Genomic DNA, 26,212 nt, shown 5'->3' with positions numbered 1-26,212 from the left:
TGCCCAACCATAAAATTAAGAATGCTACATATGATGGCTGCAGCATACAAGAAGTCCTGGAAGTAAGAGTGCGGAAAATAGCTGTAGGTCTGTAAGATGCCCAAGCAAGGTAGTCGTCGGCGAGTTTTGGTCCCCACTTGTTCTGGCATCCTACAGACAAGTTGTGCCTTAGTCCCGGTGTGCTGCTGCGTATGTGGTGCTTTCCACTTACTTCTGGCCTGCAGGCCTTTTCTGACTCCAGGAATACTCTTCTGGAACCAGGGCAGCAAATAATCCAGGAGACGTGTGATTCATAAAAAACAAACATTTACTTTGTGAATGGCAGTCTGTATAGTATTTACAAGCAGAGGCAAAGGATAAGGCCCAATGGGTTGTCATCTTTCCCATAGGTACTGGATTCAACTTCAGTCCTGGTTCTCGGTATAGGTGGCATGTCCCTCTCTCTGGCTTTCCTAGTCCTAGGGAATCTTCCTCACCTCTGGCAGTATATTCGTATTGCAATACCTTCCGACCCATGTAGTCCGAGTCCATCTTTCCCTGTAGCTTCACAAGGTGAATGTGCCTCTGGACCTCGAAGTCAATCTCAAGGTTGCCCCAGTCCATTAGACGGAAGCACACAGAAGGGTACTTGCGGCAATCCACTGCCCCGAGTATTAGGCTCACGCTGTCCCTAGCAGCCTGAGACCTGCTACATTACTCATTGCTGCCCTCACACAGACCAACTGTCACTTCCTGCATTTGCCTCTAACACTCAGTTCCCCTTCCCAAATTGGGCTGGCCACTACAGTTAAGCCTGTCCCGGCCAACTGCAGCCCCAGTGGGTTTAAGAAACTTTACGACATACATAAGCATCAAATACATTTAACCCTTGAGTGTCAGAAGCAATCCAACAGCTCCCACCACAAGTACAGGTCATTGGCTGAATAAAAGCGTATGTGTAAGTTGGTAAGCAGAGATGAGAGAAAAAACTTAATAATATGCTTCTTTGGAGCGCAAGAACAGAATCCTGACTTCTTTTGAAGAAGAGGAAGGTAACAGAGCAACCAAAGACATAACCTAAACTCCCCGAAGTGCAAAATCTATAACGGGCTCCCAAGAATGATATGGAATTTATTATACTGGTGTCTTCTTATGTGGCAGAGGGGCCCTTTAGGAACTATGACCTACATTGTCTTCTACCTCTGCACCACCGACAGCTATGCCACGGGATATAATGACCAACTGAGATCAGAGGTATTAAAATAATAATTTTAAAGAGAGATCAACCTGACAACTGTGTTTGTGATGGATTTAAGTAAAGCCGTGCTCTCTTAAATGTCATTGCATATCACATCTGGGGGCAGGCATGTCATTGGTTCCACCTGTGCAGCCACACAGGGGCCCAAGAAGTAAGGGGACCCACTTCCAAGGCAGGAGGAATGGTTGATTATGGTGAGATATTGGACTGCAGAGGCACATATATTGTTCTTGCACAGGGGCCGTTTTCTGTCTGTGTCCGCCTCCAATAACATGCTAATCTCTCTATAAATCATTTTTATTGTAAAGCTTTATTAAAAATCATGTGCACAAAAACCATAGATATATCAGTTTCAAAACATTGACAAATGAAAGTCTCATGTCTAGTGACATTCTTGTGAAGATAAAGCATAATGTTTGTGAAAGCCCAAACTATTAGTGTAAAATAAGCACAAAGCCTTGTAGGGGCTATAACTCTTATAAAAATTTCACACGTCATGTTTTTGTCACATTTTCTTGTGTTTTTGTCGGAAAATATAATACAGCATTTTACTGTACCAGCAATTGGGATGAGATTCCTGAAGTCCCATGCACACGTTGCTTTTTTACCAGTCAGATTTTAAGCAGTTTCAAATCTACGACATATAAATTATTTCAGAGTTTTTGCAGCGTTTTTCACCCATTCAAATGAATGAAAAAAACGCAGCAAATAAAGAATCGAGTCCCCACGGCTGCATGACTCACGGCTGTTAGACAATGTTTGTTAGGCAATTCCCGCATGTTTTATGGTTGTTTAAGAGAAGTAACAAGATGAAACAAATAATTACATTTTTACCACAAAATTGTTGCCCCATATTTTAAATTTTCACAAGCAGAAATAGGTAAAAATTGCACAAAAATTTGTCACACAATTTCTACTGAATGTGGAAATACCCCATATGTGGCTATATAGTACTCGTTAGCCACACGTAGTGCTATTTGGAGCACAATTCTCCTGGAGCAAAGATTTCATAGAATTTCCATGTAGACAGGGGATGTGTAAAACTGATAGTGAGGAAGATGGCACTGAAACACTTTTAAATGTATCTGTATCTCTCAGGCTTCTATCTAAATGAGCAGCAAGTGTCATAGCTTCCTCCAGTGGCTGTGGTATGGAACTGTAGGCCGGTATATCCTTAATCTGAAAGTCCCTTGCAGAACTAACTCCGAAGAGTGGTGTCATTCCAGGAGTTCTCTACTGTCCAGCGTCTAAACTCTGCGCTATAGTCCTCAGCTTTATGGCCAACTTTCTGATCATGGATTCAGCCACAGCAACTTTGTCACTTTTATCATAAATAAGGCCAAGAACCAAGAAAAAGGAAAACACCATGGAATCCTCAGGCAAAGAAAATGGCCAAGCCTGTGGATCTCCATGACGTAAAGGAAAAACAATGCCTACTTCTTGACTCTCGAACCCAGTGGAGCTAGGACGTAGGGGAAAATATAAATTTACATGAGGTAGAAAAGAACAAGAACTCACTTGTGTTCCCATCGAAGCTATTTAGAACTTAACCTGAGATTCAACTGTGATGCTCTGTAGGCCTGAGTAGTGTTGAGCATTCCGATACTGCAAATATCAGGTATCGGCCGATATTCGTGGTATCGGAGTTCCGATACGGAGTTCCTATATTTTTACAATCGAATACCGGAGTCGGAAGTTCCCATAATGCAATGAGCCTGTCAGGCATGCTGAAATCATGTCATCATGATGCATTATAATGGAGTGTGGGCGGTGCGTGGGCGGAGACTGTGCGTGACCGTGGGGGTCTGTGCGGGCCTGCCGGGGGTCTGTGTGGGCCTTCCGGGGGTCTGTGCGGGCTGCCGGGGGTCTGTGCGGGCCTGCCGGGGGTCTGTATGGGCCTGCCGGGGGTCTGTGCGGGCCTGCTGGGGGTCTGTGTGGGCCTGCCGGGGGTCTGTGCGGGCCTGCAGGGGGTCTGTGCGGGCTGCCGGGGGTCTGTGCGGGCCTGCCGGGGGTCTGTACGGGCCTGCCGGGGGTCTGCGCGGGCCTGCCGGGGGTCTGCGCGGGCCTGCCGGGGCCTGCGCGGGCCTGCCGGGGGTCTGTGCGGGCTGCCGGGGGTCTGTCGGGGGTTGTGTGTGTGCAGGCATCGTCCGATGGGACTACAAGTCCCATCGGGCTATGCCTGCTACAATGACAGTGATTGACACATTAGCCAATGATGGGACAGTAGTAGGCCCATCATCCGGCTAATGTGTTGAATGTAAAAAAAAACAAACACAAACATACATACTGCATACATACTACATACATACTACATACATACTACATACAAAACATTCATACAATACATACATATAGACATACAGTACATATAACATAGAGTACATACTCACCATCACTTATCACTTTGATCCCCGAAGCCAGTGTCATCTGTAAAAAATATTAAAATAACAAACAACCAATATACTCCCTGATCCGCAGAAATCCACAAGTGTCCCACGACGATCTCCCCTATAGAAGAGTGACATCTATAGAACCTTCAGTGACACACTGACAGGAGACAATGGCTCCTGCAATGCATCACTGAGAGGTTACTATAGTTCACTGGTCTCACTTTATGGCAGAAGCTGCGTGGGAACTTTCTCACACAGCAATGCCAAAAGTGAGACTAGGGACTATTTTTTTACAGTGCGGAAGGATACTTTCCTCCCATCACTGTATTCCTGGAGCCCCTAGAGAGCGGTCACATCAGCTGATGCTGCTGTTCTCCACGGGAGATCGTCGTGGGACACTCGGGGATCAAAGTGACAAGTGATGGTGAGTATGTACTCTATGTTATATGTACTGTATATCTACTGTATATGTATGTATTGAATGTATGTAGTATGTATGTATGTATGTAGTATGTATGTTTGTGTTTTCGTTTTTTTACATTCAACACATTAGCCGGATGATGGGACTACTACTGTCCCATCATTGGCTAATGTGTCAATCACTGTCATTGTAGCAGGCATAGCCCGATGGGACTTGTAGTCCCATCGGATGATGCCTGCACATACTCACAACCCCCGACAGACCCCCGGCAGGCCCGCACAGACCCCCGGCAGCACACACAGACCCTCGGCAGGCCCGCACAGACCCCCGGCAGCCCGCACAGACCCCCGGCAGGCCCGCACAGACCCCCGGCAGGCCCGCACAGACCCCCGGCAGCCCACACAGACCCCCGGCAGCCCGCACAGACCCCCTGCAGCCCGCACAGACCCCCGGCAGCCTGCACAGACCCTCGGCAGGCCTGCACAGACCACCGGCAGGCCCGCACAGACCCCTGAGAGGCCCGTACAGACCCTGCCCGCACACACAGACACGCACAGTCTCTGCCCACGCACCGCCCACACTCTTCCCCCCTCCTGAACTGGATGTGCAAGGAAAGAAAGGGTTTCTTTTCATTCCGATATTTGTGTCCCATTGACTTGCATTGGTTTCCGGTATCGGAATCGGCGATACCCGATATTTTTGGGGTATCGTCCGATCCAATCAGATTCGATATTTCCCGATATCGGAAGGTATCACTCAACACTAGTCCTGAGTGCTTCGGGGCAGCAGAACTTGCGAGCTGTTGTTGATACTCGATATTCACAATCTCCAAGGATAAAGACTGCAATTGTGCAGCCAAGGAGTTTACAGGATCCATTCTGACGCCTCAGAACGCACTAATGGGCTGGTTATGATGTTATGAATGTGCATATACTCGCAAATGGGTAACAGAGAAAGGGGAGTTCAAACACAGGGAGACGCCGCACCTTCTCCGAACTGGTCCCTGTACAAACTAGAAAGGGCCTAGCAGCGCAACTAAAAACACCACCTCAGACCTAACTCCCTAAAAGGCAGTTGAGGGGTTTCTTGTACCTCCTGAGGAACTAGAGAGGAGGCCGCAACACCCTGCAAACAAGGGAAGAGGAAAGTAAGATATGAATACCCAGCAGTATTTACACCAATTTTAAAATTACAAATTTATGTGAAGTGACAGGCTCTTTTTAATACAGCAAGGGAGAGCACACTTTGGGGTTAAAAGAATGGGCAAACCTAATTTTAATTTATTTCTTAGAATATTAGACAGTGCCTCCTGTCGACATATTTCATTTCTGAATAGTAGACTTGTTCTTCATGGAAGCTGTGGAAATTGTTTTTTAAAGTTTCATAATGTGACCTTTTATTTATTTATTTGTTGATTTTTGGTAGGGGATGTTCAATTCACGTAGTCTTCTCTTGTCCCTAACCATGTCATTTAAATGTATTCCCCTTTTTTTCTGTTTTCCGATCAATTCCCTCTGCATTCACGTTCCGCTGGCGACCTGCATCTTTTGCTTTCCAGCCACCATCTCAATCATTATTCCTCTCTGTATCGTCTTCCTTCCCTTTAATGTCATACACAGCCCTGGGCTGACGCATAGCTGACATGCCACAGCCTCTTCCAGACTGGACTCTATGGATGGAACATTAAGCTAATGGTCATTGATCTAGTGAGGGTTTGCGGTGTTCTGAATGTCAATGTTTTGAGTTTCATAGTAATTGTCTGAGCAGAGGAGCTACACGATGTCCCTGTACTCAATGCAAGTGCTGGAATTGTAATGCAGCAAGAAAAACAATTACATTACTTTATGTATACCTCTACTGCATATTCCTGCAGAAGTAGAAATAAGACAATGCTGTATTTATGATGTGCAGCCATGGAATAATGGATAAGGAATCTTCCTATAACAACTCTTTGTAATGTAAGGTACATGGTTTTCTACAAATCAATGAAAGAATACAAGTTTCATTTTAAGAAAGTGCTGTCTAGGGTTTTCTATGAAAATCTTCCTATTCCTCGTGGAATCTCTCTTATTACTTTCATGGACATACGGTATTCTGTAGGAAACTAGATTTCTCATACATCATTGTAATTACTTGGATTATAAAAGGTTCTAATTAATTTGTTGATTGAATATGCTGAATGGCTAGCTCCAAGGGGCTCATAAAAATGAGTCTGTAACGCTGGTGGGTGTGGACCCACTGCGCCACTTGCTGGGCTTACCCTGGAGTGGCGTGACAAAGTGGCTACCTGGTCTTCACTAGTGCCTCTTATGGTGAGGTTAGGCTTGGGTCACCGGAGAGTCACTAGATGCCACTCCAGGGCAGTGTCCTGACCTGCAGCAGCTGACTCATAGGTCAGTGCAGATATGCGAGGTACAGAGGGGCAAGACAGAAGAGTAGTCCGGCCGGCCGGTATCCGGGCAGGCAGCACGTGTTCACAAACAAAAGTAGGGTTCTGGAGCAGAGAGGGATAAGAACATACAAGTAGACAAGTCAGGACGCTAACAGAGGCACACCTTAGCAGGAACCTGGCAACAAAAGACACTAGAGGTGTGGAGGGTGGCACTTTCTGATATAGCACCTGCTGGTTGATGATTGGCTGGGGAATCCAAATCCTGAAGGACATGGCAGGGTTAAATTCCTACAGGTTCTGTCTGTGCCCCCTATAGTCATGTGCAGACATCAGGGATAGGCAGCAGACTTGCAGGTGCTGCATGAGGAGTCAGCTCGGCGGCCTGACATGAGGATAAGCAGAGCTGCAAACACAGTGAGGTGTACGACACTGCAAATGCGGGCGAGTTACCACTATGGCAAAGTCACTTTCAATTAATATTTGCCCAAAATCTGTAGTTGTGTCAAATTTTATCTTCAGTAATATTTTGACCTTTGTACTGTAGTCTAGGAGGTTTCATCCTTGTTCTTTATTTGATTCTATGTTCCTTGCAGTGTCCTACACAATTACATGCTATGGCGACTTGTAGTAGTCCTGAGTGAGCATCTTTCCACTCCTTTCCGAGACGCACTTCACGAGTTGTCTAAGGAGATGGAGGGTTCAGAGAAACAGCAGGAGCTGGGAAAAGTTTGCCTTACACAAGCCAATAAACATTTTGGGATGGCACTGGGAGCCCTGTTTGTAGAAGAGTATTTCTCATCGTCCAGCAAAACTAAGGTAACTAAATATGCTTATATTTGTCCACAAAAAGAGCAATGGAAATGGAAAAAAAAAACTAGAAAGTTTACGATATTTGTTTGTGGTTACCTGATCCTGATTATCAGATACATCAAAATAATAAAGGAGCAGGGCGCACACGTTGCCAGACCCTCCATTCAATTCCTTCTGCTGTGGGTCTTTTGGCCAGGGTGGAATGGTGGAAAGAAATCCAATGGAAAGGTAATCATTTATGCAGAATGGAAAAGGGTTAAAAATATTATGTTTAGGCCGAGTTCACATGAGTGATGATTCTGTCTTCTGAGAGAATCAGATCGAATATGATAATGACATAACTCTGATGCGAGTTTGAGCCGAGTGTCCGTGTACTGTGACCCGATTGTCTTGGATGAGAGCATAGGTGCAGGGAAGGCAGAGAACTTAATTTATCCATCTTCTCCACTGTCTGTGTCCACGTAAATACTGCACTCGGATAACATCCGAGTGCAGTCCAGTCTTTTACTCGCACTCATAGACTTGCATGGGTGCGTGTGATCCAAATTGCGGAGCCACTCGCAGCATGCTATGATTCTTTCCAAAGACTTATTTGGCCTGCAGAAAAAAGACGCAGATCTGCACTGATCCATTGTAAAACATCAGATAACACTCGTCCGAAATATACGCTTGTATGAGCGAACCCTTGTATGAGTTGCTTGAAGCTATAATCCTCCTTCACTAGGTCTGGCTTTCGGTTTTTCCTCCTCGATTATGTTCTATAAGACAAACTTGCAGGTTGAGGTTTAATACTGGCTTATGTTATTTTTACTTTGTGCAGGTGCAACAACTTGTTGAAGACATTAAATATATTCTAGACAACAGGCTGGATGAGTTAGACTGGATGGACAAAGAGACCAAAGAAGCTGCAAGGGCCAAGGTAAACTACAAAATCCCAGTCTAGATATTGCAGTATGTATCACAGCTGGGAGTTTGCACCACTTTATCCAGTCTCGACATTCTTCTGTTAACTAAACCACGCACAAAAGTCTCCTCTACCCTGGAAGTGTTGCTGCAATATATCAGTGTACTGTAGGTAACAAATCTCATTTCACCTTGCAGCTGAAGCACATGCTGGTGATGATTGGATACCCGGATTTTCTGCTCAAGCCAGACGCAATGGATAAAGAATATGAAGTAAGCTTTATCCTCTAATCCATGGGATTCCCATGGACTTTTAACAGCACACCATCGGCTCACAGTCTTTTCACATCTAAATTGACGTGCCACTTTCCAACAAGAAAAGCCAGTGACTCTTCACTTCAAGATCATGATCCCTGGGCTATTCTTGCCTAACAGAATCCAACTACCTCATACTAGCAGAGATATAGCAGAGAGAATTGAGCGCTGCCAGTGTTTGTTGCGGCAAAGCCTAATAAGCCTTGTCTGAAGTCTGGTCCATTAGGCCTCTTTCACACATCAGGTTTTCGCCTTCAGGCGCGATCCGGCGCTTTTGACAGAAACCGGATCCGGCGAAATGCAATGCCGGATCCGGTTTCCCCCCCATTGACTTGCATTTGCGCCGGATCGCGCCGGATGGCCATGCGTTTCATCCGGTTTTCGCCGGATCCGGCAATGTGTCCGGATCCGGCGTCTGGAAAAAACGTCTACTGTAACGTTTTTTGTCTCCGGCGAAAAAGCCGGACACGCCGGATCCGGCGCGTCCGGCTTTTTCACACAATGGAAGCCTATGAGCGCCGCAATGCGCCGGATCCGGCGAAAGCCGGATCCGGTGGCCGGATCCGGTTTTTTTGGTCTGAGCATGCTCAGTAGCCACAAGGGTCAATTTTAAAAACCGGATCCGGCGTAATCCGTCGAAAAACGGATAGAAAAACGGATGAACCGGATGAGACGGATCCGGTTTTGTCTGTCAAGAAAAAGACGGATCCGGCAGAAAACCGGATCCGTCACATCCGGTTTTACAAAACATTTGCCGGATCCGGCGTTCCGGCACGACGCCGGATCGCGCCTGACGCCGAAAACCTGATGTGTGAATGTAGCCTTAGACAATCTATCAGTATAAGGCCTCATTCAGGCTTCAATTTTTTTTGGCACACGCAAAAAAAATTATACGAGTGTCATTGGGTGTTTTGTTGAATTTTTATAAATATTTGTTCAGTTATTATAATTAGGGTTGTAAAAACGGACCAAATACTGATGGAGACAATCAGCACAATGTTATGCTCCTCGATGTCGCTGTTACTATTGACAACAGCATCAGAGGGGTTAAACGCCCTCAATCGGTGCTAGCACCGTTCATGGGTGTTGCTGCAGGGTATCAGCTCTCAAACAGAGTTGACACCCGCATCTCATCGCGAGCTCGCGCAATCGCGACACTGTACATATACTGCGGTTTGCAGGAACACAGCTTCCATGGCGCCATATATGTGCGGAGCATATCGGGAAGGTGTTAAAGGGGTTGTCCACTCCTCAGAAAATCCTTTCACAATTACTATATTCTTTCACGAAAAATAAAAACATCCTACGCTCACATTTGGTGCCAACACCGTTCCATCAATGTGGGCGCTGAGGCTCTTGTGGTGATGTTATGCCTCATGAGACAAAAGATTTCCCACAATATAGGCTTCACCATCAAATTTACACAGTGCAGCTCTTGACCAGAAGCTTTGTAGAGAACTGCCAAATTCAAGTTAACCACATAGGAATAGGTCAGAAGTGTTGATATATACATAATTAACCCCTTTATGATCTATGATGTGTAGATATGTTATAGGTCGCCCCCATCCCTTTTATACATGCTCCGGCACTGAGCCCACATCTTCTCAGGCACATGGCAACTAATCTGATCAGCTATCATGTGCCCCTAACAGCCGCAGGTGGAATCATGATCCACTCACAACTGTTAACAAGTTAAATGCCACTGTCAATCTCTGACAGCGGCATTTAACATTATTGCGCTGGAAGCACATTAAAAAAAAACACCAAACAGTGTTCCTGTCACATGATCGCTGGGCGTCAATGGGTATTCTAATGTACTGAGATAATTATCAACATTATCAGGGAAAAAAAACACTTGAAATAGATCACTCTGTTTGTAATGACTCTATATAATATATCAGTTTCACTTTTTGTATTGCAGAATTAAAGTAAATTAACTTTTTGATGATATTCTAATTTTGTGAGAGGGAACTCTTTGTATACACAGTATATTACACAGATAGAAGAAAAGCCGACATTTCAGCAACCACATACTGTAAAAGTACAGCAGAAGCCGACAGCATAGAATATATGGGTTACATACAGTATATTCACATAGAATAGATAGATATACAAATGTCAGCGACATATGCAATTAGCACAGTGTGTGTGCAGCTTACTGTATATGTATTTAATTAATAAGATTATTTTCTCCCTCACCCATGACAGCACCACGGAGAGAGGGGGTCCGCCCATCAAGGACAGGAACCTACAGACAAAAGAGCGGCACCTCTCCTCCGCCCCCAGTTGGGTTCCTGTCCTTGATGGGTGAACCACGGCAGCAGGAGCTCAGCGCTTACCGGAAGATGAAGATCCGGGACCATCCCGTCCGCGGTCAGACAGCGGGGAGGCCCCTGTCGCGGCGGGGTCGGTTGCCAAAGCCACCACCGCTGCAGCTGAGGGGCTGTCCAGGGTGAGCGGGTGGGGAGGACCGGGCCGCCGCTCCGGGAGGAGTAGGGGCCGGGGGACGCCGGTATAGGGGCAGCGCCGGGTACAGAGGTGTACCAAGATGTCGCTGCCCCGGAAGTAGAAGGAGGAACTTCCGGGTCCCCGTGGTCGGCACATGCGCAGTGCGCACTCCCTGGGGGAAGCAGCGGTGCAGGCCGGGAAGACAGGTGACGCCAGGGCGGCTTATTCAAATTTGGAACGCTGAAGCAGCCTCAGGGCTGGAAGCGTTCAGGCGCGATGGATAGCGACCAGCATGAGGAGCTACAGCAGCCTAAGCAGCAGCAGCAGCAACATAGGCAGCATCACCAGCACCGCCAAAAGGATAACCCCTTAATGTCCAATGACGGACACAGTCCGTCATCAGACATCTCCCCTGCTTTGATGAGGGCTCCGGCGGTGAGCCCGTATCAAAGCCGGGACATGTCAGCTGTTATGAACAGCTGACATGTGCCCGCAATAGGCGCGAGCAGAATCGCCGTCCGCCCGCGCCTATTAACTAGTTAAATGCCGCTGTCAAAGCTGACAGCGTGCATTTAAATAGCATTTCCGGCCGCCGGGCCGGAAATGACGTCACCGCCGACCCCCGTCACGTGATCGGGGGTCGGTGTCATGTTGCCTGGACAACCAGAGGTCTCTATGAGACCTCTATGGTTGTTCCAGGCATATGGCTTTCAGCGCCACCCGGTGGTCGGCGCTGAAAGCACAGCAGCAAATCTGCTACATATGGGCGATCTGCTCATCGCCCATATGTAGCAGAGCCGATCGGGTTGCGCAAGCTTCTAGCCTCCTATGGAGGCTATTGAAGCATGCCAAAAGTAAAAAAAAAAAAATGTTTAAAAATAAAAAAAAATTAAAAAAACCTAAAAGTTCAAATCACCCCCCTTTCGCCCCAATCAAAATAAAACAGTAAAAAAAAAATCCCACATACACATATTAGGTATCGCCGCGTTCAGAATCGCCCGATCTATCAATAAAAAAAAGCATTAACCTGATCGCTAAACGGCGTAGCGAGAAAAAAATTAAAAACGCCAGAATTATGTTCTTTTGGTCACCAAGACATTGCATTAAAATGCAATAACGGGTGATCAAAAGAACGTATCTGCACAAAAGTGGTATCATTAAAAACGTCAGTCCGGCACGGAAAAAATAAGCCCTCACCCGACCCCAGATCATGAAAAATGGAGATGCTACGGGTCTCGGAAAATTGCGCAAATTTATTTATTTTTTTTTAGCAAACTTTGGAATTTTTTTTCACCACTTAGATAAAAGAGGACATAGACATGTTTGGTGTCTATGAACTCGTAATGACCTGGAGAATCATAATGGCAGGTCAGATTTAGCATCTAGTGAACATAACAAAAAAGCCAAGCAAAAAACAAGTGTGGGATTGCACTTTTTTTGCAATTTCACCGCACTTGGAATTTTTTTCCCGTTTTTGAGTACACGATATGGTAAAACTAATGATGTCATTTAAAAGTACAACTCGTCACGCAAAAAATAAGCCCTCACATGGCCATATAAATGGAAAAATAAAAAAGTTATGGCTCTGGAAAGAAGGGGAGGGAAAAATGAAAATGTAAAACCAAAAATACCCCTGGTCATTAAGGGGATAAAGACGGACGGGGGAGCCGGTCCAGTAGCCACTCCACGCAACATTCAACTGCAAGGAGCAAGTCACCTGCCGTGGATTGCCCAGTGAGGGATTTGGATCCACTTCCAGAACCGGTACCTGCAACCGCGCATGAGGGGTAAGTGGATCTTCGTGAATGTTCCCCATTGTAATAGACTTCTTTCCCTTATCAGGGAAAGAAGAAAGAAAAAAACAAGAACAGGGAATGCCCCACCTGTAGGAAACCATTACCAACGCCCTGGGAGAAAAAATTGTGTGACTCCTGTATACAGGAGGTCCTCGGCGGTGAAACCCCGGATCATGCCGCAGACCTAAGGGCGGTAATCCGCGCAGAAATTCAGAGTGCCCTTTCATCCAAAAAACGGGAAAGGAAAGGAAGGAAGGGGGACGTGGTAATAGAGTCCCAATCAGAGAGCTTATCGTCAGGGGAAGTCACCTCCCATACTATAAATACCGACTCGTCATCCTCCGAAGAGGAGACGGAAGGTCGTCATTGTTTCCCCCTGGACGAAGTGGATGCCTTAGTAAAGGCGGTAAGATCCACTATGGGGATGGTAGACCCCCGGACTGATAGATCAGTCCAGGACATTATGTTCGGGGGACTGGGTCAAAAGAAACGGAGGGTATTTCCATTAAATAAGAACGTCCAAGGCCTCATAGATAAAGAATGGGAAAAACCGGATAGGAAAAGCTCTACAGTTCCTTCCATCAAAAGAAAGTACCCATTTGATGAGGAGGCATCCACATCGTGGGATAAGGCCCCCAAACTAGACGTGGCGGTAGCCAAAGCTTCGAGAAGGTTTGCTCTCCCCTTTGAAGATATGGGTACCCTGAAAGACCCGTTAGATAAAAAAGCGGATACTCTACTTAAGGGCACCTGGGAATCAGCAGGGGGAAACATCAGGCCGGCGGTAGCGGCAACCTGTACCTCCAGAGCTCTTATGGTATGGATAGACCAATTAGAGAGACAGATAAGGGAAGGGGTTCCCAGAGATAAAATCCTGGAATCCATGCCAATGATAAGAGGGGTGGCAGCCTTCCTGGCCGACTCTTCGGCTGATTCGATAAGATTGTCATCTAAAACGGCAGCCTTGTCGAATGCAGCTAGAAGAGCTTTATGGTTAAAATGTTGGCCTGAGGATCTCCAGACAAAAATGAAGTTATGCGCCATTCCCTGTGAAGGAAAATTCCTCTTCGGGGAAACCTTGGATGACATCCTCGAAAAGGCAGGCGACAAAAAGAAAGGCTTCCCAAACCTAGGACCAGTGAGCGCCACAGGCTTTAAACGGTCCTTTCGGAACAAAAAGTTCTTTCAGAGGAGACCGCCGAGAGACCAAAAATGGGAAGACAGAAGAAGGGACAGGGGGTTCATCTTCGGTAACTCGTCCCGGGATAAAAAACCCGCCAAGTGACTGTGGGCCCAGGGTGGGAGGGAGACTAAGTTTTTTCCTCCCAGCCTGGGAGAAAATATCCAACAATCCCTGGCTGATAAATCTTGTAAGATCAGGATTAAGGATAAACTTTTATTCTCTCCCGCCGCAAAAATATATAATTACCCCGATAAGGTCGTCAAAAAACGAACAGGATGCCCTCGAAAAGGAGGTCCTGAGTATGTTGGACAAAAAAGTCCTACAGGAGGTTCCCCCACAGGAGAAAGGCAGGGGGTTCTACTCGCCTCTCTTCCTGGTAACCAAACCAGACGGCACCTTCCGCACCATCATAAATTTAAAAAGACTGAATTGCTATATCAAGAACGAAAAACTCAAGTTGGAATCGATCAAATCGACCATCAAAATTCTCTTTCCGCAATGCTTTATGGTGGTCTTAGACCTCAGCGATGCCTACTACCATGTCCCCATTCACAAAGAATCCAGGCAATACCTCAGGCTAGCAGTCTCGATAGCAGGAGAAATAAGAGAATTCCAATACAAGGCCCTGCCATTTGGGATCTCAGTGGCTCCACGGGTCTTTACGAAATTGGTGGCAGAGATGATGGCTCACATAAGAGAACAAGATGTTCTGATAGTGCCTTATTTGGACGACTTTTTAATAGCGAGCAACTCAGGCCAGAAATGCACAGAACAGAGGGACAGAGTGATGAGCACTCTAAAAAACCTCGGGTGGCTTCTGAACCTGAAAAAGTCAAGGCTGGAACCAAGGAGAGTCCAGGAGTTCCTAGGCCTGACAATGGATTCAAACATCCAAGTGTGTTACTTGCCAGATCACAAAAAGGACAGAATTATCCATATGGTACAAAAAGTGAGGCAAAACCCTTCTATGACACTAAGACGAGCAATGTCCCTGTTAGGGTCCCTCTCTGCATGCTTGCCGGCGGTCCAGTGGGCACAAATACACATGAGGGATCTGCAGTGGGATATCCTGACCAACCAGCGGGCCTTAGGAGACCACTTGGAACATCATATTACGCTAGTTTCAAAAACTATTCATTCCCTAGCCTGGTGGGAGGACAAAAACAACTTGTCCATAGGGATCCCCTGGGAGGCCAAGATCACACATGTAATTACCACCGACGCCAGTCCTGTGGGATGGGGAGCACACATGGGCATCAGTGTGGCTCAAGGGGATGGAGAAGTCAAGAACTAAAAGCCTCCTCGAATCAAAAAGAACTGCTAGCAGTAAATTGTGCCTTGAGTCACTTTTTGCCAGCATTAAAGGGCCATCATGTCCAGATATTCTCGGACAACCGAGTAACAGTGGCCTATATAAACCACCAGGGGGGAACCAGGTCCAGAACGCTAATGGAGGCATCCTCCGAGATATTCAGGTTAGCCGAGGAAAACTTACTGTCCCTATCGGCGCTACACATACGGGGAGTAGAGAACCAGACAGCAGACTTTCTGAGCCGTACCCAACTACATCAAGGGGAGTGGGCTCTAAATCAGTCCGTTTTTCAGAAGATTGTGGAAATGTGGGGAACCCCAGACATAGACTTATTTGCAGACTACAAAAACAAAAAAGTGGAAGCATTCTGTTCTCTAAATCCCAAGGGGAATCCTCAGACCCTGGACGCATTTATGCTCCCATGGACACGGGGACTACTGTATGCCTTCCCACCGACCATTCTCCTCCCGGCGGTGATAAGGAAAGTCAGGGAAGAGGGGGCTCGGGTAATACTTATAGCCCCTTTCTGGCCAAAAAGAACATGGTTTTCATGGCTCAGAATAATGTCAGTAACCGACCCCTGGGTTCTACCAGATCTCCCCGACCTTCTATCGCAGGGTCCTGTGCTACACCCCCAAGCAGTGAACCTCCATTTAACAGCATGGAATTTGAAAGGTCACTGCTGAGGGGGAAAGTATTTTCAGAAAATCTAATTTCCACGTTACAAAAAAGTAGAAAACCAATTACAATCAAAGCCTATGGTAGAACCTGGAGGAAATTCCTATCCAGTTCGGGGGCAAAGGTTCAGGATGGAATACAAATGGATAAAATCCTGGAATTCCTCCAAAGGGGGTTAGAACAGGGACTAGCGACTAACACACTGAGGGTACAGGTAGCAGCCCTAGGCGCCCTCTATAATCAGGAGGTGGCGAGCGACCCTTGGGTATCACGGTTTATGAGGGCCGCAGCCAGGTCTAGACCAATAGCTACCCAGAAAGTACCATAATGGGAACTGAACTTAGTGTTGTCAGCCCTTACAGGACCCCCATTCGAGCCTATTCAGTCAGCTCCACTAAAGACCCTATCATTAAAAACGATACTGCTAGTGGCCCTAACATCGGCTCGCAGAGTGAGTGACATACAAGCCTTATCGGCATTACCCCCATTCATTAAAATTATGGAGGATAGAATTATATTGAAACCTGACCCTGCATATTTGCCCAAGGTAGCAACACACTTCCATAGATCACAGGAGGTATTCCTTCCTTCCTTCTGCCCAAACCCTACGAATAGAGGAGAGGAGAAATTTCACACATTAGATGTGAAGAGGTGCTTAGTGCACTACCTAGAGGCCACCAAGGGATGTAGGAAGGAAGGATCTCTCTTTGTGTGTTTCCAGGGACCTCGTAAGGGGCACGGGGCGTCCAAAAGTACCCTGGCAAGATGGATAAGGGATGCGATTGCCCTGGCATACTCATGCAGCGGGAATACCATCCCGGAGGGTCTAAAAGCCCACTCTACGAGAGCAATGGCGACCTCATGGGCAGAAAGATCAGAGGTATCAATAGAACAGATCTGTAAGGCGGCCACCTGGTCAACACCTTCTACCTTTTTCAAACACTATCGCCTAGATCTAGCCTCTGCGTCTGACCTGACCTTCGGGAGAAGGGTCCTTCAGGCGGTGGTCCCTCCCTAAGCTACCAATCTCTGAAATTCTCTCAGTGGTGCTGTCATGGGTGAGGGAGAATAGCTTAGTTACTCACCGATAACGGTGTTTCTCGGAACCCATGACAGCACCCGCTTAATTCCCCCCCTTTTTTCACGTGTGCGGTGAGCACGATTTAATGTGTGCAGAGTGTGTTCTTAGACACGAGACTTCTCTATAAGTATACAAATTGTAATGTTATGTATATACTTTTGTTGTTAACTAACCGGGAGACCCTCTGATGCTCTGTAACCAACTGGGGGCGGAGGAGAGGTGCCGCTCTTTTGTCTGTAGGTTCCTGTCCTTGATGGGCGGACCCCCTCTCTCCGTGGTGCTGTCATGGGTTCCGAGAAACACCGTTATCGGTGAGTAACTAAGCTATTTCTGTAAAAAATTGCGTGGGCTTCCGCGTAATTTTCATAGCTAGCAAAGGGAAAGCCGACAGCTGGGGGCTGATGTTTATAGTCTGGTAAGGGGGTAATACCCATGGAGTTTCCCAGGCAATTAATATAAGCTCACAACTGTATACTTAGCCTTTACTGGCTATTAAAATGGGGGACACCCCAAAAAATGACGTAAGGTCCCCCTATTATAACCAGCAATGGCTATGCAGACAGCTGCGGGCTGATATTAATAGCCAAGGAAGGGGCCATGGATACTGGGACGCCATGTACAAGAACACCAGTTCTTAGCCATCTTAGAAAAGGTGCATGTCTAAAATGTGCCAATTCTGGCGCTTAGTCTGGCTCTTCCCACTTGCCATGTAGCCGTAGCAAGTGGGGTGATAGTTGGGAAGGTTGATATCACCTTTGTATTGTCAGGTGACATGTAAGCCCTGAGGTTAGTAATGGAGAGGCGCCAATAAGACACCCCCATTACTAACCCCATAGTCATATCATATAAAAACACACGCACACTGAAAAAAGTCCTTTAATTGAAAGAATGATACAAACTCCTTTAATAAATCTTAATTAAGCCATACTTATGACATCGCCCATTCCAGTGATGCCATTGTCTTCTGCATAAGAGTTAAAATAACAAACAACAATATTCCTCACCTGTCCGCAGAGAAGATGATAATCTATTTGTCCCACGATGAGTCTAGTTCTGCTACATCTAGATGGCAGGCTGTATGATGCGACCATACACCACTTCTGCTCAGTGTCTCCCTGATAACTCCTATTCCTTGTCTGACAGTACCGCGAGCATGAGAAAGTCATGCTCGCAGTGCCATCAAACAGGTCCTGGGAATTCACAGCGAATGAACTCACTTCACCTTTCTGGGATGTAAAGCAGGTAATGTTATTTTTTAAACTATAGTTTAGCACATATCATACTTTTCGGACTATAAGAAGCACTTTTTTCCCAAAAAATTTAGGTAGAAAACGGGGGTGCATCTTATAGTCAGAATGTACTTACAGTTAGCGTGGTGGCAGCAGGAGACGGGCGATTCTTCCGGTGATCTGACGCTGCAGGGCGATCTCGCTCCCATCCCAGCCTGGTGCGACAGTTTCAGTGGTGCTCGGTGCTGCGGGGGCCTCTGACAACATTATGTGAAAGCCCAAAGCCCCGCCGTTCTATTGCCTCGATGCTGTGGCCTCCAGGAAAATGGCCACCGGAGGCGGCGCATGTGTAGATTGAGATCTCGTCTCCTGAGATCTCGAGGTGAGATCTCATTGCCAAGATCTCAATCTGCGCATGCGCCACCTCCGGCGGCCATTTTCCCGGAGGCCACAGCATCAAGGCATGAGAAGTGCAGTGTCTGCGGGCTTTCACAAAATGGCACCAGAGCCCCTCGCACCACTGAGCACCGCCGAACTAGCCGCACCAGCCAGGCTGGGATGGGAGCGAGATCATCGCCCTGCAGCGTCGGACAACCGGAAGAATCACTCGACTCCTGCTGCCACCAGCGCTTCCGATCCCCCCCGTGTAAGATGAATTCAGGACTGTAAGACAGACCCCCATTTGACGCATACATTTTTTCCCCATTTTCCTTCTCAAACTTTGGGGTGCATCTTATGCTCTGGTGCGTCTTATCATCCAAAAAATACGGTAGTACTTGGAGATTGCAGATAGTAGGAAGTATGATCACACTAGTTCTTTAACCTGATAATGTTGGTTTCACTTGTAGAATTAGACCCCTTCACGCCATGGCCATTTTCCATTTTTTTTTTTGTCTGTACTTTCCTTCTTCCAAGATCCATAACTTTTGCAAACTTTTTTATATTTTCATCAATATGGGTGTATGAGGTCTTGTTTTTTGAGGGACGACTTGAACTTTGGAACGTCACCATTGATTTTACCATATAATGTACTGGAAAATGGAGGGGGGGGGGATCCAAGTGCGGTGAAATTGCAAAAAAAAGTGCAATTCCACAATTGTTTTTTTTTGTATTTACCATGTTCCCTATACTGTAAAACTGACCAGGCAATATGATTCTCCAGGTCAGTACGAGTATGCAGATACCAAACATGTATAGTTTATTTTTTAAGTGGTGAAAAAAGATTCTGAAATTTGTATGAAAAAAAGTTTTTTGTGTTTGTCGCCATTTTCCAAGACCCATGGCATTTTCATTTTAAGGGATATGGCGCTGGGTGAAGGCTTACTTTTGCGCACTGAGCTGACGTTTCTACTGATACCATTTTAGAATAGATACAATGTTTTGATCGACTCTTATTGCATTTTATTGCAATGTTGCGGTGGCCAAAAAATGTAATTCTGACGTTTTGATTTTTTTTCTTGTTATGCGGTTTACTGACCAGATTAATTTACTTTAAATTTTTATAGTTCAGACATCTCTGAATGCAGTGATATCAAATTTCTTTTGCTGTTTTATTTTCAGTGGGGCAAAAGGGGGGTGATTTGAACATATTTTTTTTTCCATATTTTTAAACTTTTTTTTAACTTTTTTATGTCTTCAATAGTCCCCTTAGATGACTTGAAACACTGCTACATATAGCAGAAATAATGATTTCCTATGAACGCCGGCCACGAGCCAACATTCACAGAAGTGTCATATTGACAGGCACGGGGGTCTTCAGCAGACTGACAGCTGTCATGACAACCCATCGGCGCCCACCGATCATGTGACAGGGGCACGGATGGGTGAGATTAATGATGTGCTTCTGGCTAGTAGAAATTGACAGTGAGATTTTACTGGTTAACAGCAAATGGAGCACCAAGCCATCCGCGGCTGTTAAAGGCACATGACAGCTAATTAATTCAGCTGTCATGAGTGGGGTAAGATGCGGGCTCTGCGCCAGAGCCCGCTTCACAGAAAGCAGTGTAGAGTCGGTGGGCCAAGCTGGGAGGTGGTCCCTCTTCTTACAGCGCAGAGAAAAAACAGAGACAAGATGGAGGCAGATTCTGGGTGCAACAGGTCCAAGTTTATGTCACTCGCCGTCCGTCTGACGACCTCAGAGCACACCGCACTTTCTTTACCTCACGGCCCTCCATTTCCAGGGCCGCTTCTTACACACCGTACTCTATACTGGGGACGTGTATGCATACACCGTCCCCTCTGCACTCGTCGACGCTCCTGACAGGTCCGTTACTGTGGCCACCTTAGGCCCATAAACCAACAGCACTTCCACTGATCAGTCGTTGTGTCCAACACGGTGTCCCACACCCGGTGTCTCATCTCTTCTGCGGTTCTTCCTGTCAGGACCACCCCCCTGACGTTCTCTCTCCTCAGTCCCCCTGGTACGGTTTTCCTCACAGCACACGAACTGTCGTAGTCCTCCTGTCACTGGAGCTCCCCCTGGGGACTGGCACCTTCTGGAACCCTCCCTCAGTATTTATAGCACTCCCGCTCCCTGTCACTGTAACTCCGCCCCCCATGACCAACAGTTTCTAAAGCCCTAAGCTGATGTCAAGTCCTTTGCTCACACTTCTCCCTGCCATCTAATGGTCAACCCAAGGTACTGCACGTCCACTACACTTTCCTAGCTGTTTCCCCACTGTAGTAACTGACACCTGTCTAAACTGTGCAAACCTATCTTTCTCTATACTGACACGTCCATCCGTCCGTCAGGTCACCTTCCCTACACTCCCCCTTTCTTTGTCCATTGTCATCCTCGACAATCGTCATCCCTGCCTTCATCGTTCTGAAGCTTCACCTACACTCTGTTGTCGGAGCAGCTGTTGGGCCAAACCCACTACCTGCGGGGGCCGAACCATACTGGGAGCACTATGCTCTGAGCAGCCTACTGCTACTCACCAGCACGCACGCCACATGACAACGTCTTTCAAATTGGGCTAGGTACACCCATATTCTCTCTATGGCGTGTACCTTCCCCTACTCTCCCCTACTGTCACCTTCCACTATTCGGTACGCCATGATTGAGGTATCACACCTACCAGATCATTACCAGCGCCCGCCTTCCTCCTTCAGGGGTGTCCGTGGTGTTGGGGACCTGACCTAGGACGGCTGTCTCTCTCACGTCTTCCAACTCTTTTACCCATCTTTCAGTTACATGTCATGGTCGGCGTCTCGGTCTCCCAGACCCTCTTCACACATAGACCCCTCTTCGGATCTCACACTTCCCGTTGGTCCCACAGACCTTCCCTTACCCGGACCTGTTGCATTTTACTTTGGCATATTATACATTAAACAACTTTATAATAGCACAAGTACCCATTTTTATATATATTTTTTTATTTTCCTTTTGCTTCTAAAACAAACATATCACACAAACATTGCATGTCTTCTTTCTCCCCCCTTCCTTGAACCTGGACACTCCTCCACTTCTCCTTATCCCCGTTCTGTCAAGTTTCAAATAAGCAAATAGCATCCTGTAAGAGGAACATACTAAAAATAAACTCAGCAAATAAAGCATTTTTTTTTTCTTGAAACTAGAACTGTTCTCCCGAACCTGCACTCCAGTGCACCGAACTCTCGACAGTCTACTTCACTACGCAGTGGCTAGTAGTGAGGGACCCCACAGCTGTGGAGCCCCCCGAAGATACAGGGAGTGTCCACAACAGTCCTCTTTACGGGGGTTCGCTTTCTTCGGGCTCCGCCAGTACTGCCACCGCATAATATCCGCGGAGGCAGTATTCTTTATAGTAGGAAACCAAGTCCCCTTCCTTCAGAGCTCGACCATGCCATATGGAGGCCACATTCACATACACCTTCTGGCCAGTCGTGTCACAGATGAAGCCATACCCCCTGTCGACGTTGGTGTATACCAGCCATCCCCGTGATCTCTGCACCGCCATGCCAGCCTCCCCCTTTGAGTGGAGCAGGCTCCATACCTCCTGCTCCCGAACTTTCTTCTGTTTGATCACCTCCGCAACCCAAACGGAGGGTGCCGTGCCAGTCCCAGAGTCCGGTGGGCGGGACTTTGCTGAAAAAGCGCGTGGGGCAGAGGCGGCCGATGATATCTGCGGCCCAGCAGCCGCTGGGGCCAGGTGGCAAATGGGGACAGCCGGGTCCTTGAGGGCTGAAGTCACAGGGCCTGCTAAGTCGGCTGCAGCCGGCTCCAGCGCCGGCATAACCGTGGCCTCAGGACAGGCCGCATCCACTACTTCCAACGGAGCCGGAGTAACGGCCGGTTCCAAAGATGCAGCTTCTATCAGCAGGGGGAACGCAGCAGCGTCTTCTTTGGGTGAGCTCCGCACTGGTGGCTCCGGGCGGGGTAGCTCGGGGACTTGAGCAGGGGCATCGGTCAGCTCTGCATACACCACCGGGCCCGATGTACCTAGGCCTTCCGGTGCACTGGGGGCAGCGTGCTGCGGCAGAATGGTGGGGGCTGCTTGCGGAGGCACTGGTGGGGCTGGGGGTACTCTCACCTTCCCCGGCGCTGCGGCCTCCATCACATCAACACGCGGCTTCCCCCGCAGCCTCCATCCCTCGCTCCACTGTCCTGCAGGCCTTTCCCCAGACTTGGGGGCTCCGCTGAGAAGTCCTCTGCCGGTATTGGTGGCGGCCGCTCTCGCTGACTCCACTCAGGCTCCGCTCCCCAGCTCAGCATCCCGCTACCTGCCCATGGTCCTGAGGGCGACTTCTGGCACAGCTCCATCTCCCGCCGCCATTGCCACTCTAGGCGGCCGATGCCCCGACACCCGCAGCGTCTCATACCGTCCGTTGGGCAGCAATCGAATGGCGCCAGACAGCTGCAGCCAAGCTTTTCTTCTGTGCCACTCCTCCTGCTGGGTGGGGCGTTGGCAGGCCTTTCAACCCATCTGACAGGGTCCAGTACATGGGAGCATCGGCCTCCGGGCACATACTGCTGTCCACGGGGGTACGTTGGAGGGGGCCCCAGTCCATTCAACACGACTGCAAACACCCGGACCTCTCCCCTGCGCTGTAGCAATGCCGCCATCTTGCGCAGCACCTGGTACCGCCCCGGATCTTCTGTCAGCACCACTGAGTCACCACAGCGCTCCCACTTTGTAATCCACAGGTAAGCAAGTTGTAATCCACAGGTGTTTCCACTCCACGCAGCATAGTCCAAATCTCTTTCCATTACTTGAGGCAGGCCTGCCGCAGAAGATGGAGTATTAGCGGCAGCGATCCTGCCGACTACGCCAAATGTAGAGTCGGTGGGCCGAGCTGGGGGGTGGTCCCTCTTCTCACCGCGCAGAGATAAAACAGAGACAAGATGGAGGCAGATTCTGGGTGCAACAGGTCCAAGTTTATTTCACTCGCCGTCCGTCTGACGGCCTCAGAGCACACCGCACTTTCTTTACCTCACGGCCCTCCGTTTCCAGGGCCGCTTCTTACACACCGTACTCTATACTGGGGACGTGTATGCATACACCGTCCCCTCTGCACTCGTCGACGCTCCTGACAGGTCCGTTACTGTGGCCGCTTTAGGCCCATAAACCAACAGCACTTCCACTGATCAGTCGTCGTGTCCAACACTGTGTCCCACACCCGGTGTCTCGTCTCTTCTGCGGTTCTTCCTGTCAGGACCACCCCCCTGACGTTCTCTCTCCTTAGTCCCCCTGGTACGGTTTTCCTCACAGCGCACGAACTGTCGTAGTCCTCCTGTCACTGGAGCTCCCCCTGGGGACTGGAACCTTCTGGAACCCTCCCTCAGTATTTATAGCACTCCCGGTCCCTGTCACTGTTACTCCACCCCCCATGACCAACGGTTTCTAAAGCCCTAAGCTGATGTCAAGTCCTTTGCTCACACTCCTCCCTGCCATCTAATGGTCAACCCAAGGTACTGCACATCCACTACACTTTTCTAGCTGTTTCCCCACTGTAGTAACTGACACCTGTCTAAACTGTGCAAACCTATCTTTCTCTACACTGACACGTCCGTCCGTCCGTCAGGTCACCTTCCCTACAGCAACATAACATATGATGTAAATATACGTTATATTTTGTGAAGAGGTTAAAAAAATCCACAATTTTTGCAGTCTTTTTCCAGGTGTTTTTGCTGCTTTCTTTGTCACCAAAAATTGTTGTTTCCAGGTGTTAGTTTAAAGTTAAAGATAAAATAGCTGTTAGATGAAAATTACAGTACAAATAGTGCAGTGTACTTGTGTCTGTTTTATAGATTTTCATTTTTACGAGGCTAAAATATTAAAGAAAGCATAAAAGCTGAAAAATTTGAATATTTTTTCAGATTGCCTACTAATGATTTGTGAACAAGCAAACATATATATATTGGTCCTCAACATGAATTAATGAATTCTTGGTTTACCATGAACAATAAATGTTTGATTAACAGAAAATATAAATGACCTAATGATTCACCAGGTACAAGACTACTGAGTAATTAATCCAGGTATTTGTTATTAATACATTACATTAAATCTATGATGTGAGTTCTCTCAAAGTAAAAGCAGGTAAATGCCACCAAAGGAATGTCATGTATATCCCACCTACAGACATTCGTCTCATATCTTTCATGTCTCCGGCAGAATGTGTAATACATTAATGATGTCTAATATTTTATGTAATTTTATTCTACTCATTATTGTCTGCTTTGTTCAGCTCAATACACTGTATTATTTTTTTTTATTTCATGGACAGTTATGTTATCTTTACCTCCTGGACACTGATTCTGTATTTTCTGTTTTCTTTTAACCTATTAGTTTGAGGTTCATGAGAAGACCTATTTCAAGAACATTCTGAACAGTATTAGGTTTAGCATCAAACAATCAGTAAAGAAGATCCATCAGGAAGTGGATAAGTCCGCGTATGTATACCTGCTGTTATATAATAGAATAGTCACTTTGACATTTTAATGCATTTTTCAAAAAAATAAGCACAAAACCAGCTCTAATTTCAAGATGTGTACAAATGGATCGAAGAAAAACCCACATAATGTATCTATTTGCCCTCAAAATTTGACTAAGCCCCACTAATCTAGAAACGTATTTTTGTGCAAATATTACACCACGGATATAAAAAATATTCGCCACATAAAACTGAGAATGTCAAAAATAATGGCTTCATACAATAGAAACATGTATGAAATAGAAACTATGAAGGCACATTCTGTATATTAGGGTCCCGTCACACACAGCGACGCACCAGCGATCCCGACAACGATATGACCTTGTCAGGATCGCTGGTGTGTTGCTACATGATCGCTGGTGAGCTGCCAAACAGGCAGATCTCAGCAGCGATCAGCACCAGCGACAGGAAGGTAACAAGCGACGCACGTCGCTTAGTTACCCACTGTGTACCTTAGTTACCAGCGCGCTGGTGCAGGGAGCTGGTAACCAAGGTACACATTGGGTTTCTAAGCAGCATGCGGCACTTAGAAACCCGATGTATACCTTGGTTACCAGCTCCCTGCACCAGCATGCTGGTAACTAAGGTACACATCGGGTTTCTAAGCGCTGCGTGTCGCTTAGAAACCCTGTGTTTACCTTAGTTACCAGATTGCTGATCGCTGGTCTCCCGCCTGTCACACGCAACGATGCGTGCTGGCCAGCAGGAGACCAGCGATCAAAAAAATGTCCTGGCCATTCCAGGATGATTAGCGATACCTGGCAGGGGGGCCGGTCGCTGGTCAGTGTCACACACAGCGATCTCGCTGGTGAGATCGCTGTTGCATCACAAAACTTGTGACTCAGCAGCGATCTCGCTAGCGAGATCACTATGTGCGACGGGGGCTTTAGACTAGTAGATTACAGTTCTTGACTACACTAATGAGGAAGTTGCTAAATTGTCATATATGTAAAGGGCTTCTAATACAACTTTCCCCAAAAGAGGATGGTGATTAATTTTTTTACAATGTAGTTGGCAAGTTCAGCTTCTACATTTGTCAGTAAAGTTGGGACTGGCCGAATATTTCCTGTGCTGCGTCCACTCTGAGTAAGAATGTGTGCAC

At 47.2% G+C, this 26,212-nt stretch overlaps 1 protein-coding gene across 1 annotated transcript in view; it reads left to right on the top strand.

Annotated features, from left to right (window-relative positions):
* The window catches only part of ECEL1 (endothelin converting enzyme like 1), a 130,608-nt gene that overhangs the window by 63,644 nt on the left and 40,752 nt on the right, over positions 1 to 26,212 (top strand). The window contains exons 7-10 of the mRNA XM_073589334.1: positions 7,034 to 7,256; positions 8,071 to 8,169; positions 8,352 to 8,426; positions 24,966 to 25,069. Of these exons, the coding sequence (XP_073445435.1) occupies positions 7,034 to 7,256; positions 8,071 to 8,169; positions 8,352 to 8,426; positions 24,966 to 25,069 (501 nt within the window). The remainder of the gene's footprint in view (positions 1 to 7,033; positions 7,257 to 8,070; positions 8,170 to 8,351; positions 8,427 to 24,965; positions 25,070 to 26,212) is intronic.

Source organism: Dendrobates tinctorius, unplaced genomic scaffold, assembly GCF_039654945.1.
Source record: "Dendrobates tinctorius isolate UK_male_01 unplaced genomic scaffold, ASM3965494v1 ptg000107l, whole genome shotgun sequence".
Taxonomy (NCBI): domain Eukaryota; kingdom Metazoa; phylum Chordata; class Amphibia; order Anura; family Dendrobatidae; genus Dendrobates; species Dendrobates tinctorius.
This window is presented reverse-complemented; position numbering and strand designations above follow the sequence as displayed.